General features: G+C 37.0%; 1 protein-coding gene across 3 annotated transcripts in view; it reads right to left on the bottom strand.

The window, feature by feature from the left end:
* Positions 1 to 8,790: 8,790 nt before the first annotated feature.
* Positions 8,791 to 19,707, bottom strand: part of ANGPT1 (angiopoietin 1) — a 244,865-nt gene continuing 233,948 nt past the window's right edge. For all 3 annotated transcript variants that reach the window (XM_081816399.1, XM_081816398.1, XM_081816400.1), the window contains one exon: positions 8,791 to 11,126. In XM_081816399.1, the coding sequence (XP_081672525.1) occupies positions 10,966 to 11,126 (161 nt within the window). In that variant the 3' untranslated portion in view covers positions 8,791 to 10,965. The remainder of the gene's footprint in view (positions 11,127 to 19,707) is intronic.

The raw sequence follows: 19,707 nt of genomic DNA on the forward strand, positions 1-19,707 counted from the left end.
TTCTGGTCCAGCTCCCAGTCCATCCAGGACCAGATGAAGAAGATAGGGATATAGGGGGATAGGGAGAATGTGTGCCTCAGGGGTCAACGATATAGAGTATAGATATGTGGTTTTCATGAGCTTGGTTCCCCATAAGTCTTTTGGACCACTATACTCTGCTGGGGTAGGGGAGCCCCCATAATGACTGAGGAGATTTCCTTGCTGACTTGATGGGGGTTTGAAGATAAAAATTAAGTTGATTTAAAACATATAATGTATTATTATAATATAAAGTATTGTGATATTCCTTGCTTGTCTGCAAGTGTGAAATTGAGATTTATACCCATAATAGATACGTAAGTTATCTCATTTGATTCTGACAGTGATACTGGAAAAGAAAAAAAAAGCAGGTAAAGGTTATTATTATTTTCCGTGCTTAATAACTGAGGAAAAAATTTCAGAGGGGATAAGAGAATTTCCAGGGTAAATATCAGTGCTAGGTCACTGGTCTAGATCTACTGAATATATATATTCAGTTGTAGTATTTATCTACAGATATCTATCATCTGTTGAAGATTGTTTCTTGAGTTATTAACTATATATGACAATGTTTCACTGCACATGCACCATTTCCAAAACCCTAGATTTTTTTCTGATAAGCAGAGTGTTATTATACTCTTGGTTTATCATAAATGGTAGGCAGATTTCTGTGGTGGCCCCCAAGATTCCCTACTTCCTATTGTACTTACTCTATATAATTCCCCAGGCTGTGAAATGTGATGGATTTCACTCCTGTCTTTGACATCTAGACCCAGATTTAAAGGGCTCATGGGATTAGGTCAAGCCCATATAGACAATCTGCCTGGAGAGCAGCCAGCAGCTGAGTATGGCCCACAGCTCACATCCAGCAAAGAAAAAGAACTTCAGTTCTACAATCTTGAGAACTTAATTCTGCCAAAAACGAGCTTGGAAGGGGATCCCCAGCTCCAGATGAGAAAGCAGCCTGCTAAAGCCTCGAGTTTGGCCTTATAAGACTAAGCAGAAAGCTCAGTGCAATAATGCAGGAGGACATAACAGTTTGAAATAAATATTTTGACAAAATGTTTCTTGGGGTAAATAAATAAGGTTTTTATGTTAGAAAACAATAAAACATACTGAAATATTTTAAGCCAAAGACATGCTTCCCACTGAAAGCATATTGCTGAAAACCAGCTTGAGTTTCCATTTAATCACTTTTGAGAACATGAAAGGCTGAGTTACATGGTTTATAGGACTAAGAATATTGTGGGTCTATATAATTGGGAAGGAATAAGGGTGGAGCAGTAGAAAGTTGGCAGGGAGAAGGGGATGGGGCAGTGAGAGGTATGCTGAAATGGAAGAGTAGAGGAATTGGGTAGAAGTAAACCACTGGCTTGGATCTGGGCCAATGCAACCACTACATACAGAGTGCATTTAAATTGAGGGCACACTAAAGAAATCTGATGACTCCTTTAATCTGAAATATTCAAAGATTACAGTAGTGGAAGCATCCTCTCATGAGGAAGAGCAGTAATACTGGCTATTCTAATTCATTTCACTTCAAGTTCACCTCCCCGCTTAGACAACTTCCCAGTCCCTATGGCCAACCCCAAAATAGACTCAGAGATGATTATTTTTCACTGTTGTACTCTAACACAGAGTGGGCAGACATCCTTCTCTCAGTTATCTATAGTATATTTGATTCTAGCCTGGCATATTTAATAACACCACAGAAAGAGAAGCATAACAGAAATAAAATATAAGTCACCGCTGGTAATGAGACGACTGCTTTGAGAGGCCACCAGCTCCATCTGTCCTCCTAGAGACTCCTCTGCGATTGTTCTTCTTCAACTGGACTTGACCTTATTGGAGGCATCTGTTTCTCAAGAATGTATCTTGACACATGTAGACTTCTCTTGGTTTTGATTCCGCCAGAAGTAGAGCATGAGAAACGGGTTTAGGGGCAAGTCATTTATTTGGGAGGGGATTCCAGGAAACACTGGTACAGGATTAGAGATAAGATGCATGAGAGAATAAGACAAGAAATAGGATGCTATCAGGGTAGTTGCCACTGTGAGCAATTGGAGCTCATTTCTGCCAGGGAATCTGAGAGACAGTGTAGAATACACGTCAGAGGCACTTCAGTCGAGGTGGAAAGAAGCTGAGGTACTTGCCTCCAAGTGTCTGTCATCTATTGAAGACTGTTTCTGGTGATAGTAACGATCCAGTACTTCCAGCTCGCCCTGTCCATGTGCTGAGCATGCTCTCCTGGCCAGAAAACAAACAAACAAACAAAGGAAACATCTCTTGCTGGAGAATGACAGGTTTTCGCAGGAAACACCCCTTCCTTTGTTGAGGTGAATGCTGTGGTACCTGCAGTCTCTGCTATGACCCTTCTCAGAATCTAAAGGCTCAGAGACAGTCAATTAACAAACTTTTACTGATCCCTGGATCACCACGGATCTCTCCAAGTGGCTCGTTCCCACTCTTAACCTATGGTCTCACAAAACCAGTACGTTGGGACCTAACAGTCCAGGAGAGACCACATGGAGGCTTTTGTCTTTTCTTCCCTCCTCCCTCTCTGAGCACTAGAGTCACTATTAATCACCAGTTTGGACATAAGCCGTTCAAACATTATCAAATGGTTTGTTATGCTAGGATTCAATGCTTGTTTCTGGTTTTTCCTTAAACTCTAAAAAAAAAAATCTTTAATTTTGAAGAAACATAATCCACAGGATTCTCATTTGTATATAAATAATCTGATGTTCTTTTTACATGAGCTCTTTGATGCTTGGAGAAAAAAAAATGTATCTTCCTAATCTTGTTGAAAGAAGGAAAGCATTTTTCTTAAATTATAAACTGGGGAAATAAAATGCCTTGGTAGATCATGTTGAGTTCCTGCTGTTTTCATTCATGTGTCATGTATCCATCCACCCATCTACCCATCCAATGAGCAAACCTTTACTTACCACCTAAACGTTTTTAGTATTATGCTGGGTCCTGGAAACACAAAGTAAAATAAGACACAGAACAAGAACTTAAGGAGTTTATAGTCTGGAACAGAAAGACAGTGCGAATAATCTGCCCCTTAATTGAGATCCAAGGAATATTCTAGGCACAATGTTAGGTTCTAGTAACACAAAACTAATGAAGTTCGATACCTGACCCAAAATGCTCATGATCTGGAGCAAGAACATGTATGTTAACAGTTGACTAGAACACAAGTCAAACTGTACAAATCTTGCAATATAAGTAGAAGTAAAATGCTTTGGCAGCAGAAAAGAAGAGTGAGTAATTGAGTTTAGGGGAATTCAGGTGCACTTCAGAGAGGAGGCAATTTTTCCTGGGCATGAACATTCACAAGCACAAATTAGGTATAGGCTGACCTAGGCCTCAGATGGTGTGACGTGACCTCGGTGTGGCAGTGTGAAGCTATTAAGCTAAGTGGTGCTATTCATTTCACCATTTTCATACATATAGACATCGCTGGAAAAAGTGGTCTAGTCTCTACACATTCATGATTTCCAAACTTAATTAATTTTTATTTTATATTTTTAGAACTTTTTAAAAAAATATATTTATTTATTTGTCAGAGAGAGAGAGCGAGCGCACAAGCAGGGGGAGCTGCAGGCAGAGGGAGAAGCAGGCTCTCCGCTGAGCAAGGAGCCCGATGCAGTACTTGATCCCAGGATTCTGGGACCTAAGCCGAAGGCAGACACTTAACCGACTGAGCCACCCAGGCGTCCCTCAATTAAATTATTAATAGCACTTGGTAAAGTTGTAACTCCTCTGGACAGTTAGTTCTCGCATTACCTTAAGTGGTTTTTCCAAAGCTATTTTCAAACACTATCTAATTGAACTGCCTGTACTCTCATAAAGCTTCCTTTTTTTCCACTTCCTCTATAAAAGAGGCCACTGTGCCTCTGATGGCATTTCATTCCCTCCTAGTCTCTTCTCTTGGAAGAAGTCTCTTCAAACTCAGCTTCCTCTCACCCCCTCTATTCTTAACTGAGGTCCTCAGCTACCTCCAGTACTTGCTCCATCCAGGACTTTCCTGTTCCATCTTTCAATTTCAGATCTTTTCCCTTAGCCTGAAAATTCATTCACACACCTCTCATCCTAAAAAAATCCTTATCTTGGTCCTTGTTCCTCTAGTTCCCTCCCTATCTCTTTCCATTCTCATCCATTTCTTTGAAAGTGTTCTCTAAATGAAAGCTTCTCAAACATTAAGGTCTGTAAATTACTTGAAGATCTCATTAAAATGAAGATTCTAATTCAGTAGTCTGGGATGCGGCCCGAGATCCAGTGCCTCTAACCAGTCCCCAGCCTATCATGTTGTTCTGGAGGTCATTCTAAATAGCAAAGGTCTAAACCCTAATTCTCCTCATATCCTTGCCTTCCATTTATCCAGAACCCTCTTACCAGCTAGCTTCTAACCCCTATGCCTCTAAGGCCCCCCCATAAAAAATCACCAATTCACCCTGGAATGTTAAACCCAATGGACACATTGCAATCACAGTACCTCCCACCCTCTGTGGGGAGTTAGGCATCCCTGATTATTAATGCAATCTACTATGATGTCATTCCCTCTTGGTTTTTCCTTTTGTCTGACCAGTCACAATTTCTCATCTTCTTTTTGAATTCTCCTTGTTTACCTGCTTTTTAAAATGTTTATGTTCCAGCTAGTTTCTATCTTATTATATTCTCTCTTGCAATAATCTCATCTAGTAATTTTTCACTTCTGCTTGGATACTCTAGAGTCCCTTTAGTCCTGTTTGAGCTCGGACTCATATATCCAACTGCCAAACTTGAATCACTAGCGTCTCAAATTCAACATGTAGAAGCTAACTCATTAACTACTCTTCAAAGCCCATGCTTCCTATTTTGGACATCTGTGTCCCTTTCTATTGAATCAATCATGACAAAAACCTGAAATAATCTTCACCTCTTGCCCACCTTCCATCCAGTCATTAAAGTCTTATTTTTTTTTCCCTTAGGATCTCTCGAAATTCAGCCTCTCCAGGCAATTCCTACTGTCACTGCTGTACAGCTCAGATCCTCATCCTAACAGGCTTATAGAATAGCATCTTCACTGATCCGAACTTCTCCAGTCTTACTCCCTTCCAACTCTTCTACTAATTACAACTGGTATAGTCTTCCTAAAGTCTGTAAAACCCTTCAGCTGTCTCCCTTTAACAAGAAAATAAAGCCTAAGCTTAAGAACAGGACTTAAAGTCCTTTGTTATCTAGCCCTATCTCCCGCCTCATCTCCTGCTACCCTTCCCTCAAAGAAACTTTATGGTCCATTCATACTGAACCATTTGGAGTTCCCCATAACTCCATGCTTTCTGACATCTTTATGCCTTTGTGGTTCCTTTGTCTCTCTGTAAACTCCCAATAAACTTTAAAAATAAAGCACAGATGCCATCTTTTGTGAAATGGATTATGTAAATTGAGAGAGGCCTACGTGTTTCCTTTAGTTTAAAAAAACGTATAAATAAAACTTATTATTGAGTGCCCATTTTTGTCTTTACACATTATTATGCACAGCTACACACAGCACAACCTTTAGCCGACTTAATCACTCTTGTCTCAGTATTCTTTTTGTAGCTTAATTCTATTAATTAAAATTTTTCTACCTAATGCTTCATCTGGATGGTAGTAATTGCTCAATATGTTTGTTAAATGTAATTCCCATTCTGCCATTAAAGTTATAAAATAATTTCCCAAAGGAAGGGTTTATGTAACTATAATCCAGCATCTCATTATGACTATTATGGTTGTACCTTTCTCCTAATGGCAATAGTTAAGTTCATTTAGAACCTTAATGATTTTCTTCTCTAATCTTTTACATCACTGTTTTGATGTTTACACATTGTATTAAAGTGCACACAAATGAATAGTCCCTGCTTATAATATTTTCTTTTAAATCCATTTCTGACTACAATGTTTTAGTACTCCTCCTCCCTTTTCTTTTAATTGATTCTGGTTCCTTACAGCATATCTAGGAAGCAGATGTATATTTATTTAAAAAATTAATTTGCATAAGAGGAACTTAGGTAGGGTAGTTACAGTTCTGTGGCAGAACTAGCTGACAGTGGTACCTTCCAGGTTCCCACCATCACAACATGCACATCGACTCCTCATGAAGGCCGAGATAGAGTGAATGGATGGGCAGGAGGCAGATCAGTCTTAATAGTGGATGAAGTAGGAGGTTGCCATTAAAAGATGATATCAGGAGTCATTCTCCTCTCCACAAAAACAAGATAAAATAAAATATCCTATCACATTTCTCATCAAAATGAGAGTTAACACATCAGAGTTTGAGATTATTTTTCCTGGGGTAAAATGCAAAGCCCTGGGAGCTATTAAGCCTTAACCATTATCTGCCATTTGGGATGAGGCTACTGGTTTCTTTCTTGAAAGAATGCAAGAGATGTAATGACTTGTTTAATGTCAGTATTTCTAGGAATCCTTTTATTATGTTCACTTGTATTTTTATGTTTAATTTTAATTTTAACCTCAATGGCTGATATAAGGTAAGTAATTAATAAAGTAATGATCAGAAGAATTCATGAGAAAATACTGACCTTGAGTTAGAAGAGACTACCCTTATTAAAAGAGCAAAATCAACTAGAAAAAAAGACTTCAGTTGAACCTTAAATCCCAAAGCTCAAATACATATATCTAAATTCAAAATTATCTTATGTTAAAATAATAACAATAATAAATGTGTAATAAAAATGAGTAATTACTATTCAATACATTTCATATATATACATAATTATAAAGTTAAAAGAAGCATATAGACCTCCCTCAATCTACACAGCATATATGCTCCTGCAAAGTTGGTAATGAAGTAAATTTCTGAGCTGAATACAATTATAAATTATAAATTTAGGCATCTTTTTTTTTTTTTTCTGGACAAAAATGAGCTAAGTTTAGTCTGAAAATAAATGGCTTAAGATAGTGGTCAAATCTATGGATGTTGAATTTTGTATAGATAGAAGGGATTTCCTAATCTTGCTGAGCAATTCAATTCCACTCAACAAATGACAAGGGTCTACTAGGTACTGTGGGTATTAACAAAATGACCAAGAGATAGCTTCTTATAAAACAGTAGAGAATATAAAACAAAGCTCAAACAAAATGTGTTAAGAGCTTTGTGAGTGCAGAGAGGGTGACAATTAACAGAAGACATCAGAAGAAGTGTCATGAAGCAGCTAATATTTGGATGCACCATAGAGAACTGTTAGAACTTTTGCCCATCTGAAAGAAGAGAACATCATTTCAGGGAGTGGTTCTGAAACCTTAGGATTCATAAGAATCTCATGTGTGTGTTGGTTGGGGGTTGCTGCATCATTCTGTATCAGTTAGCTATTGCTACCACAATGATGTTTAACAAAACACATCAAGATATAGTGGCTTAAAACAGCCACCTCTTACTGTCTCTCATGATTATGCTGGGCAGTTCTGCTGATCTGAGTCAGGCTCGGCTGATCTCAGCTGAGATCACTTGTATGTTGGGGGTCATCTGCAGGGTTAGCTGGGGGCTGGTTGGATTAGGGTGGTCACAGCTGGTAAACTCAGTCTTGCTTCCTGTGATCCCCAGTCCTCCGTTAGGCTACCCTAGGCTTTTTCTCCAGGCTGAGGTAGGGTGAAGCGGAATGGCTCTTCAGATCTAGGCACAGAAGTGATACACAGGCACTTCTGCATCCTCTGGGCTAGAGCAAGTTTCAAGCCGGCCATTCAGGAAACAAGGAAATAGACTCCACCTTTCTATGGGATGAACTGCAAGGTCACATTGTAAGGGCATGAGTACAGAGAGGGAAGAATAGGGGTCATATTTGTAATTAGTCTACCACAAGAGGCTTCTCCATTTTGGCTGAAATATGGAGTAGGTGGAATGAAGCTATCTGGTGATGCAGGCCGGGGTTAACCTGACATGTTTATTTCAAATTCAGGCAGTAGTGAGGACACACTGAAGGGTTTTGAGCCGGGAAGAAATGTGTTCAGAAGTCTGGCTTTAAGAAAAAGCTTGTGTCATTATGGGTGAATGGAAGCAGGCAACAGGAGAAAGGATATCTTTTTTAATCATGTAGGTGGAAGTTAATAAATTGTCAAATCAATGTGGTGGTAATGGGCATGGAATCAAGGGGAAAAGTAAGAAAGTTCCTTAATAGGGACTGAACTGATAAAACCACTGATAGGATAACAGGCTTGATGGGCTGGTAGCATCTCCTTTAAGCTCCTTCCCTTTTATACCAATCTCAAATATTCAACACATCCAATAAGAATTCCAATTCAGAGTGCACAGAAATTACTGTCAATTGTCATATGATATATGGCATTCAGTATCTAGCGGGACATATAATGATACAGTAGAGATGTGGGACCAAGATCCAGTGCTTTGATCTACCATTTTAACGGAGCTAAGCTTTCTTATCACATCCCAGACTGGAAGGTTTTCAAAGATTGAGGCTTTAGTTCATTTAGTAGTTTTTTTTCCCCCCGATGATTCCATACTTCTATAGATATCTAATTTAAAATTTGTAAAACATTTATTTAAAATGAGATGAGGTTGCACAACTACATTATTTTCAATTTTATTTAAATCAAATAAAGCTGTGACTGATGTGAAGAACTGGCATAGAAACCACATAAATTTTGAGATAAAAATTTAAAGACGAAATCCTAATACCTAATTATCTTATCCTGAAATAATTAAATGTAAAAGATATACATTTTAAACAGTCACACACATGTAGGCATTACACAATGCACATAATGAAGTCATAAAACATTTTATACTGCTTTATTATAAATAATTGGAAACAATATTTCATTTTTCAAACCCAGATAACAAAATAGTAAATATCATGCTTTCATTTTTTTTTCATTATTTCATTTTATTTTTGTAATATGAGTTGGGAAGTACTATTTCTTATCAAAAGACTGGTAACAAAAATCTGTAGGAACACAAAAGAACAAAACACTCACTTTCATTCACTTAAAGGAAAACAATCGAGAAGGCTTTTAGAGGGAGGGGCTAAACAGTGCTATGAAGGAGTCACCAAGAACAGAAAGACTGTGTAATATCAGCAAATATCACTTGTAAGGCAAAATGGGGTTGTATACAAATCCATAAACATAAAGATGTGGTGGTAAATTTTAACAACATTTTCTTAAAAATGGAATAGCTTTATTCTCTCAAATGGAGGCAATCTGTATTGTTGCTTTGAAAAAAACTTATTTTTCTAAGAAAGGATATCTAATATATATTTCAGTTTTCATGTAGTAACTCACATTTTGATAAAAACGCTTCACTACTGTAACCTTGCACACTTAAAGGCAGAAAGCACTTTTTGACAAAATACTGTAGCAACTTCAAATTGCCACAAAAACCTGTGCCCCCAAATTCACTTAAAATAGATTATCCCATAGGAATATTTTCACTAAGAGAGTTATAGTAGCTAGCAGTCAGAACTTTTTAGGTGACTATGATTGATTTTCTTTTTGTGTATTTTCTTTATGTTTAATACAGAGTTTTGGCAGTTTTCTCCACTAAATAATTTTTTAAAAATCAGAAATTGCCTACGAAAACAGAGCTTGAGAGAGACAAATGTGAAGAAATAATGTATTTCATAAAATAATGTAGTAGATTTCTCTGAAAACTTGTGTTTATTTGTATCAATTAAGGACAATGTTGCATATTCCAGATTAAACAGCTATTAGGTTTACCATGGAAATAAACATGCTATGTACAATGATATTTATAATTCTTCTTTTATTTTTATAGACTTCAAAGTGTATCTCTCATAGAAACTGGAACAGGGTGAATCTGGAAAGCATGTTTCAGTTAATTAGCAAAAATTAAATTAGCATGAAATAACAGAATGAAGAATTGAAATCATTATTTTAAAAGTAATGAGGTTACGCTTAAGTGTACAGTACGCAGGAAGATATTGTCAAATGAACCGTTCCAGCTTCCTTGGTTTTACTCCAACTTAATATACTTGAAAATACTGTTCTCATGTATAATATCAAAGGAAATATTAAATGCATGTATATTATTTTAAGAGCTTGATGGTATATTTCACATTCTTTAAACTTTACTCATGCTATAAATATCTATCAGTCAGTTTTTAAAGTAAATGAAAACTGTCGCATGGGGGGATAATTTTTTATCTCATATGTCCATACTTGATTATGTCCATTTTTTTCCTGAAAACTATATCAAAAATCAGAGTAAGTGGAGCATGTTTCTACCTCATACTATTATTCTTCATGTACTACAATTCATTATGGTTTACCAAAATGGAATTTACATTTGAAGATGGGTTAACTGAAATCAATTAGTAAGTATGATTAAAGAGTTAGGCTTCTGGAATCCATTAACACTTAACCAACTTAGAGGGCAATGCTTATTCTTCCTAAACTTTTATTAAAATTGTGCAACAGTATAAACTGATTTTTAGTAGGTTTGCATAGAAATAACACCATTTCACTGGTGTGATACATCTTTTCCAAAGGATTATGGCAGGCCTGTTTGTATTCTTCATGTATATTTTTCTTTTTTTGTTGTTCATTTCCTCCTCCTCCTCCTTCTTCTCAGTTTTCACATGAAATAAACCATATTTGTCATCTGGCTACCATAGTTCTAAAATAAGATCCAGTAGTAGTTTGAAGCACAGTGAACTGAACAGTTTCTTCCCTTTTTAAAACATGATAGTGAGTGGCATTCTCCATAGTCAAGCCATATGAACATGGTTAACCCCATCAGGAGACTCTTGTGAACTCAAAAGGCTCCAAATCCACAGTCAAGAACCTTGGTGACTTCACATAACTGCCACTTGTAGCTGGAAGGGAGACACTATCGTTTGCTTCAGAAGTTTTCAAGCAGTTTCTTGTCTGGTAGCTTCTTCAGATTTCTCTGTTGCTTTTATTACTGCTTCTGACATTATGCCTTCAAAAGTCCAAAGGTCGAATCATCATCGTTGTGGAACGTAAGGAGTAACTGGGCCCTTTGAAGTAGTGCCACTTTATCCCGTTCAGTTTTCCGTGGTTTTGTCCAGCAGTGTAGAACATTCCATTTAGATTGGAGGGGCCACAAGCATCAAACCACCAGCCTGAAAAATGAGTTAATAATGAAAGAGAAAAGGAGAAGAAACAAAAGTAAATTGAACATGTGGAAACTAATGGCACTAACCATGGTGGACTTAATACTTTCTACGATCATTTGCAAATAGGAGGCATTCAATAAAAAGCTTCTTGGTGGTGGAAATGTCTTAAATGACATCCGATTTAGGCAATGTATGAACAGAGAGGAATGCTCCCATGGAAATCAAGTTTCAGTGTCACTCCATTGGGACTCATTTCCCACTGTAATGATGGAAAGCTTCTGGGATTCAAGATAAGATCAATTCAAACCTAGATTTATATGTAGGGCAAGTAAAATGCAGATACCCTTGGGCATTCCACCTTAAGCCCATTGTTAGGAATAGAACAATTATTAGTGAAGAAGTTCAGAAGCTTAGAAAACTGACATCTAAATACAGTGAAAGAAATGTTTTCCATCTACTTCATAATTTTGCCAAGAACTGGTCCACAATTGCTTCTGAAATTAACTGGATACTGGGCAATGACTATGATGCACAAATTGAATTTGAATTACTGTGCTCTCCCTATATTTTATAGCAATATGGGAAGTGTTCATCAATAGTAGCCATATAGGTTCCTATATAGCAGAATTTTTTTCCTGTGACTGTTCAAGTTCTTTCAAAGCCTAGTAAAAAGAAAAACAACTTGATGAGTAACATGGAGACCCTATGCTTGCATAGCTCTCTGTAAGGATAACTTAGTACTTTATTTTTTTAATGAATTAAGTTTCTTAGATTTTTAGATAAAACATACTACTTTTTCTCTGTCTCCTGAAGTAACACTACTGAAATCTTTAGGGAGAGATTTATGCCAGAGACATTCTGGCATATTTTTATTTGGATACAGTTGACCTCTTTTTGATTACAGAGTTATACCTAAGGGACTAATAGCTAAAGAAAGAGAAAGCTATACAACTGATGTTTAACTGTAACATGAGCATCATCTTGCAGAAACTAGAAAAAGTTAAATGGAGAAAAGCTAGTTCTCACTTTTCAATTTTGGAAGGTGAATACAGTAAGGTTATGTTTATAAAAGTCATACTAGAAGCACAGCAAGCTGTATTAATTACCAACTTATATTGGAGAACAATAAGGTATGTCTTGATGAATTTGGAGACTGTCTTCAATGCTGTTTTACGAACTGTATGCAAACAACATAGATGTTAATGCAGTCAAAACATGCCCTCAAAAAGGTTCTTGTTTGGCAAGGAAAGATGAACCATAAATTCTACATTTTTAAAAAGATTTTATTTATTTATTTGGGAGTGAGTGAGAGAGAGAGACAGAGAGAGAGAGCATAAGCCCACAAGCCGGGGGAGAGGCAGAGGGAGAGGGAGAAGCAGACTCCCTGCTGAGCCCAATGTGGGGCTCCATCTCAGGACCCTGGGATCATGACCTGAGCTGAAGGCAGAAGCTTAACCAATTGAACCAACCAGGCATCCCTCCACAATTTTTTCTTAAGATTAATTCCTTTAAATTCTTTTTGATAAGTATAACTAGTAAAAATGTTATTTATATTACAAAAAGCATTCTGGCACTAGGGAATTTATTCACCCTAATGAGCCTTTCATAGTCTTTCAAATATCCACCATGATCTCTGAAGGAAATGCAGCTACTTTATTATTAGGAACTACTACAAATTGTAGAATGATCCTCCAAGTTACATTAGGCGTTCAAGGTAAAAGTGTGTGTTTTTGTTTGGTTTAGAGAAAGTCACAAGAGTTCTGGAAGACTGTGGGAAGGCAGAGGTCTACTGCCAAAAGTAGCCTGGCAATAAAGGGAAATTTTCGATGAGATTAGCAAAGAGACAAGAAACAGCAGGGGCACGTGAGAGAATCCGATAAATTGATCTTGTGTATGTTTTCTAATGAGTAAAGTGGGGTAATATTTGTGGTATGGGGAAAGGCATTTTGGAGAAAGAAGATCATATGGCTGGTTCAGAGTTAACAAGAGAAATAGGAGCCTCAAGCTGAGAAAGTCTGAAGATTAAATCACATAGTCTTTTGTTCATAATCCTAAGAACAATGGTATGGCATGGTCTATCTCCAGGTCCATCTCCTGTACTTAGTGCTGTACCTAACAGAGTTTGCTTAACAAATGACTGGGGAGTGACTACAGGCTTATTGACAGATTGACTTCTTTTGACTGTTTCTCTGTGTAAAGTCTCAGTGGTCTAAAGTAGTTTAGTTTACTAAAAAGTTCTATTTGATAGACACCCCAATATATAACATCCATGCTTATTGTGTTCATTCTTTCTTTCTTTATCCATTCAATATGTAATTATTGTGACTATTGTTACATAATACTCAATAAGACAGACCTGGGCCCTCCCTTCATGGAACTTACTTCCAATGTGAGAGACAGACATAAAGTAAACAAATAAGTAAAATACTTACAAATCATGATTAAAAAAAAGAAAGAGAAGAATCAAGGAGCTAGGAAGGAGGATAACAGGGGACCTACCTGACTTTTCACATTCACAGAAGAAGCTGATATTCAATGAGTGCTGAAGGATGAGAGGGAGGCAGCTGTGTGAAGATGGGGAAAGACTCGTTTAAGCAGAGTATAGCACGTGCCCATACTATGAGGAAGAAAGAGAGCTTGACGTGCTTAGAAACTAGAAGAACATCAGGGTAGCTGGTACATTGTGAACAAGGGGGAAACTCTCAGGAAATGAAGGTAAAGAGTAGGCAGTCTTGGTACAAAGTTGAACAATGTTCACAGAAAACTTTAGAGTTTATCCGGTCTACTTGTCCATCATCAGATGAACAAGCAAGACATTCTCTAGGAATAGGAACCAATATTTAACCAGGGGAACAAGATCTATCAGGGTGAATATTAATTAAATTTAGAGCCCTCATTCCAAAACTATGGTCTGCCAAAGCCATCCTGAGCATCTGTGGCAGCATAATGTAGGGGGAAAAATCAATTAAGAGTCATTTCAACAAATATTAACCAACAGAAATAGAGGTTGGAGTTGAATAAAACAGAATTCCTGGCTTCAAAGAGTGCACAGTTTTGTGTAGGAGAGAGAGACAATAAACTGTTTCAAAATGAGATGATGGTTGTGAAACAGAGATGAACAAAATCTATGGAAATAGGCAGAAAGTCCTGTCAGTGGGTCTGCAAGGTTTTCTTATTTACCACCTGAGCTGTGTCCTGAAGACTTATGTGAGTTCATTGAACAGAAAGAAATTCTGAACACAGTTTGTACTCTGAAAGAGTAGGAGAAAGTGTCTGCCAGCAGCCTGCCTTGGCTGGACTGCCACTGGGTAAGGGGCTGGAGAACATAGGGCTAGCAAAATAAACAGGAGGGAGAACACAGAAGTTTTTGTTTTATGTTTAGAAATTTTCTTGTGGGCAATGGAGAGCCTGCAGTGCACCAGACAAGGAATTAGAAAACCTAGACTTTGATGCTGATTGCACCAATTAATAATCAAGACATCCTAAGCAGCAATAATAATAATTATTATTATAATATTTGATACTTATAAAATCATTAATATGCATCAGGAACTGTGCTACAATATTTATATGCATCCTCTCATTTCTTCCCCCAAACAATCTCAGTTGATGTGGCAGGTATTGTAATAAAGACACTGATGCTCAGGGAGTAAGGAGATTTTCCAAGGTCACACAGTCATTTGATTCCTCATTCTTATGATGTGGTTTATATTGTCTGATCAGCTTTTCACAGCCTGGTTGTATAGATCAAATAAAATGACATACTGACTATTCAGACCAGTAAAATCTGAAATAAGTGCTTAGTGTAAGTTATTAGGAAATGGGATGGAAGATTTAGGGTGGGAACAACAAGGATTCGATCTTGGGGGGTGGGGGGCACTATAATTTGGACCCAAATAAGTACAGTCGTACAATGTTTTCATTGTAAAGACAATGGCACTTAAGTACCTAATATGATTGGAACAACTGTCTTCAATGATTTGTTTTGACATCATGTGGAAATCAAAGACCTTAATGTGTTTGACTATCTTACATGCACACTATGGACAATCACAGAACACCTGATGATAATAAAGACTATGAATTAATATGGCACAACACAAAATGAAAGGGCGATTATTTCTCATGACAATTTTTGTTGTAGTGTTCTTTATAAAATACTCCAAACTTCAAGGTAGCAAAAACAGTTATTTGTGTGCAAGCAGGTATTCCATTTCCTCTGACACATGCAGTAAAACAACAAAGGAATTTCCACTTTCTACTTTTCTTTGGAAAAAAAAAAAAAAAAGCATGGCCAGCTCTTTTAAACATAAATCCTGAAAAGACAAGGTTTTAAAATATATTTATAGAAAGCAAAATTATAGCAGGGTCCTGGTTACTCATATGGACTCCTTGGCATTCACAGATGATCCTATGTGCTCACGGGTAATCAGTACATACATAAGTTTGCATGCAATGGAGGTGTTCTTCTTGAACACACAGAGAGTATGCCTGGGGTTGCAGTTTCTCTCTGATAAGATACCAAATAGCTGAAGATATTATACATCCTCTACAATCTTGGGGAAATATTAACTCTGTACTTTGTTCTGTACGTGCCTATGAATAACAAATGAGCCACATGCTAAAGAAGTTAATCTAGGAAAAGCACTTTAACCGTAAAAGAACTCAGCGATGCAAGCAAAGGATGGAAGAAACCAGCAGCTTCCATCTGCTGTTGGGACAACTGATAAAATGTCTCAAATGTTTTAAGATTGGCAACTGCTAAGATGTATGTTGCCAAGCATTTTTCTTCATAACCTGTAACCTCATGTATATTTTAATAAGAAATCTGAGATGCATGTTTCTAATTCATTTACACTTAACTCATTAAAATTTAGTTTTGTACTAACTATCCCGGGCTACCCAGGCCTTTAAAAGTCATTCCAGTCCTTTATCTTTGAAGCAGAAAACTCACATTTTATCACCAATAAATAAAACTTTGCCCAGAAAGTAGGAATTTGATTCTAAACTTCGTACTCAGGAAGTTCAAATTTATTTGAAAATCAGGAAACCTAACTCTCAAATTCTTCTAATCCTAAACAAAATGTCCTTCAACACTTCCTTTCTAAGGTAAAAAGTACAGCAAAATGAAAAGATATATGTTTTTATGGATTTCTTTCATTTTCTAAGGCATGCATTATAATCAGCAATGTGCAAAACAACTTGCACAGAAAATTTGCTTCTTTTCTTGCTAAGAATGAGGCTGAACAAAACTGACTAGTGCCACTGTTATCAGTGGGATCATTATGAAAAATTACCTCCTGAGTTCACATGTACAAAGTTGGCCAAATCCATAGCTAGCCTCAAGGAGCAGCTGCAAGGGTCTGATGTGCATGCGGGAGGCGAAAGACCTTTCTTAGAGGTCTGCACTCCCTCTGTCATCTCATACTATATCCCCTTCAGGCCAAGGACTTGGCTTTTTTTCCTTTCTCTTCTCTTTGTTCCAAAGATGAAAAAGTTGTTGATCCTGGCCAGGAATCTTGAATTCACTGAAAACCTTTAGGTATTCTCTTACTGTCTCTTCCCTCCCTTGCACTGCATTTCACTTTGAACATTTAAGTGAGGAAATCCTTGCAAATGTGTGCTGCAAACAGTAAAACAGAGCTCACTGTTGTCTTTGAACGCCATTCATTTTATCAGAGGCAGTAGATAAAGTGGATAAAGTGATGGCTTCTCTGGAGGTTGTGTTCAAATCTTACCTGACGCTAATTCGGGGAACTTTGGCAAATTATCTAACTTTTCTGTACCTCAATTCTTTTTTTTTTTTTTAAGATTTTATTTATTTATTTGACAGAGAAAGAGAGAGCGAGAGCAGGAACACAAGCAGGGGGAGTGGGAGAGGGAGAAGCAGGCTTCCCGCCGAGCAGGGAGCCCGATGTGGGGCTCGATCCCAGGACCCTGGGATCATGACCTGAGCCGAAGGCAGACGCTTAACGACTGAGCCACCCAGGCGCCCTTCTGTACCTCAATTCTTGCCAACAGCATTCTTGTGGTGCCAAATTCAAAGGGTCTTTAGAAATGTCATGTAAGTTATTAAATATAAATCATTTAGGATAATGCAAAAATGCCCGTGCGTACAACTGCAATAAAGATTTGCCGTAATATTATTAGAGTAAAATACCACACAATTAAGTGATTATTTCTCAGCCATTGTCAATTATTAACCTTTGGGGGCAGCCTTGTACTATAGGGCTATCAGTTCTGGGTCACTCTTTTTTTTCCAAATTTACCTTTTGAAAGACATTGTCTGATATTCTTTGCTCTTTTTCCAGTAAGTGAAAATGTTCTTCAGAAAATAGGAATGTAAACCTAAACTTTGTACTTAGCATGTTCATATTTGTTTGGAAGTCAGACACCTAACGCTGAAATTTTTCCAGTTCTGGAGTTTAGTCTTCTGGGGTTTAGTTATTCTTAAAATTTAGTCCCAATCCTCATATTCATCATATTGTTTCATGTGTGTGCTTCCAAGTATATATATTCACACAACAGTCACATTCATACTCACATTGATTTACTTCAATGTCTTCTCACTGGTGTCTTTTGTGATTTTGCAATGCCCTTTCAGGGTCTGTGATAAAATAGTCATTCATGCAACCAGTATTTATTGAGCACATACTATGTGCCAGCCACCATGCTTGGGCACTGAGGATATAGTAGTAGAGAGCACAAAGTCCTTGCAATATACATTTTTGAGGAATAGGCTTATGGATTATGTACTAAAAGTAATTGCTTTGAAATAAAGTAATGCAATGTATATTTCTGTGGTCAACCTTAAATTATCCATATGGATCTTTTCTCTCAACATTTTTGCCTTAAACTTTTGCCTGGGGAATGTGAGTTATTGGACAATGTTTAGTACGTCCTTCCTGGATTATTAAAAACTCTAAGATGATCATATTTTCCCAAAGATCCTGTCACTCAGCATCATTCACTAGTTGGAGAAGCTGCTAAGTTCTTTCATTTTCTTCGTCTTCTTCAAGATTCTATAGCAGGCCATATCAACCCTCTTCTGCAAGCATTTATCAACTCTCTGCTGTTAGCATCTGGTAAGTTGTAGGGTGTACTAAGAAATTTATGCGTATGGCTTTATCCTGTCTTTTAGGGCTGAACTGAGAAATATCCTTTGTTAGCTTTAGCAAAGTCTTGTCTGTCGGCTGACATAGTTTATGCGTGGGAAAAGAGATCGAAGTTTCTACCACAACAGATTCTTTCTGCAGAAGGTTAGGTCACATTTTTACATAGTTTTTATATTATACACTAAATGTGGAAATTGTGTTGAAAGAAAAGTAAGGTAAGGAAAGGAATGTAAAATAATACCATGTTTTGTTTTGTTTTGCCAGCAACCTTTAGTAATTGTAGTTTCTAACAGACTTTTAGAAATACTTATTTGAAGAATGCTAATTTAGTACCAAAGACCATGTTTTCTTTGAATGTAACATTCACTTTGAATGTGAGAATCTAAAAGTTGTTCATTGTCAGTATTATGGAGTCAGAGGTTTTTTGCATATTTGTTTTAATAGACAATAAACCCATATTAACAAAAGCACGCATTGAATGAGATTGCATTTTCATTTTCTTAATGTTAAATAGTAGATAAAACTTTTATGTTTAAAAGAAACCGATTCCTTTCTTTGGGCTCAGGAGGGCATAATAGGAACTGTCCTACAGGATTAAAAATACTTCCTGTAATCATCTCTTAACTTTGTCCCTCCCACTACTGAAGTATACAGATTTTTCATAATATCCTTCATATAGGGGGAAACCTAAGGAGAAAACTTACAAATTTTCCTAAGGTCAGTGGCATCACAGAGCAAAGACATTTCTGGCTTATAAATCTGTGCTGACAAATTACCTCTATTCAATGATTAATTAAAGGGCAGTTGTATAGAAGATGTATGTGGCAATTTTGACCTTGAAATATATGCTTTGGTCTCAGAAGAAATATATAACAAAACATGAAAATTATTCAATAGTTAAATTGGATGGAAAAATTGCTGGCTTTCTGGTAAGGTAGGAATAAGTACATATACTTCTGGGAAAGGAAATGTAAAACGTACCTATTTCTATTGATGCAAATGTGCTTTTCAGCCCCCTACACCTCCTTTCCACTCTACAATGTACTATGAATTACATCTCATGCACTGAAAAATAATATTACTTGTTTTCCCCTACTTTAGCCACAATAAATACACAGAAAACAGAGCTGTAGAGCCAGAAGAAAATGTGACAGACATTCTTATCTAGACCTACAACTGCAGGAACATGCGTAAGTAAGCTCTTTTAGATAAAATAGCTTTATATTCTCTTCTTGAAGATGTCCACAACTAGAAATGCACAATCCTCCCTGGCAGCATTTGATCCCTGGAGACTCCTTCTAAAGTCACTTCCCCATCCTCCAATAACTCCATCACATGTTATATTTTGTCTCCAAAACTGGTTATGATATGAAATTGTGTTATTTATTTTTTATTCTTTTGTTCATGGTCTCCCTCAATAGATGTAAGTTCTATTCTGTCTTGCTCATTTCTCTAAGAATAGTTGATGCTTA

The sequence above is a fragment of the Leptonychotes weddellii genome, chromosome 4, assembly GCF_054177405.1.
Source record: "Leptonychotes weddellii isolate Sample4059 chromosome 4, ASM5417740v2, whole genome shotgun sequence".
Classification (NCBI taxonomy): Eukaryota; Metazoa; Chordata; class Mammalia; order Carnivora; family Phocidae; genus Leptonychotes; species Leptonychotes weddellii.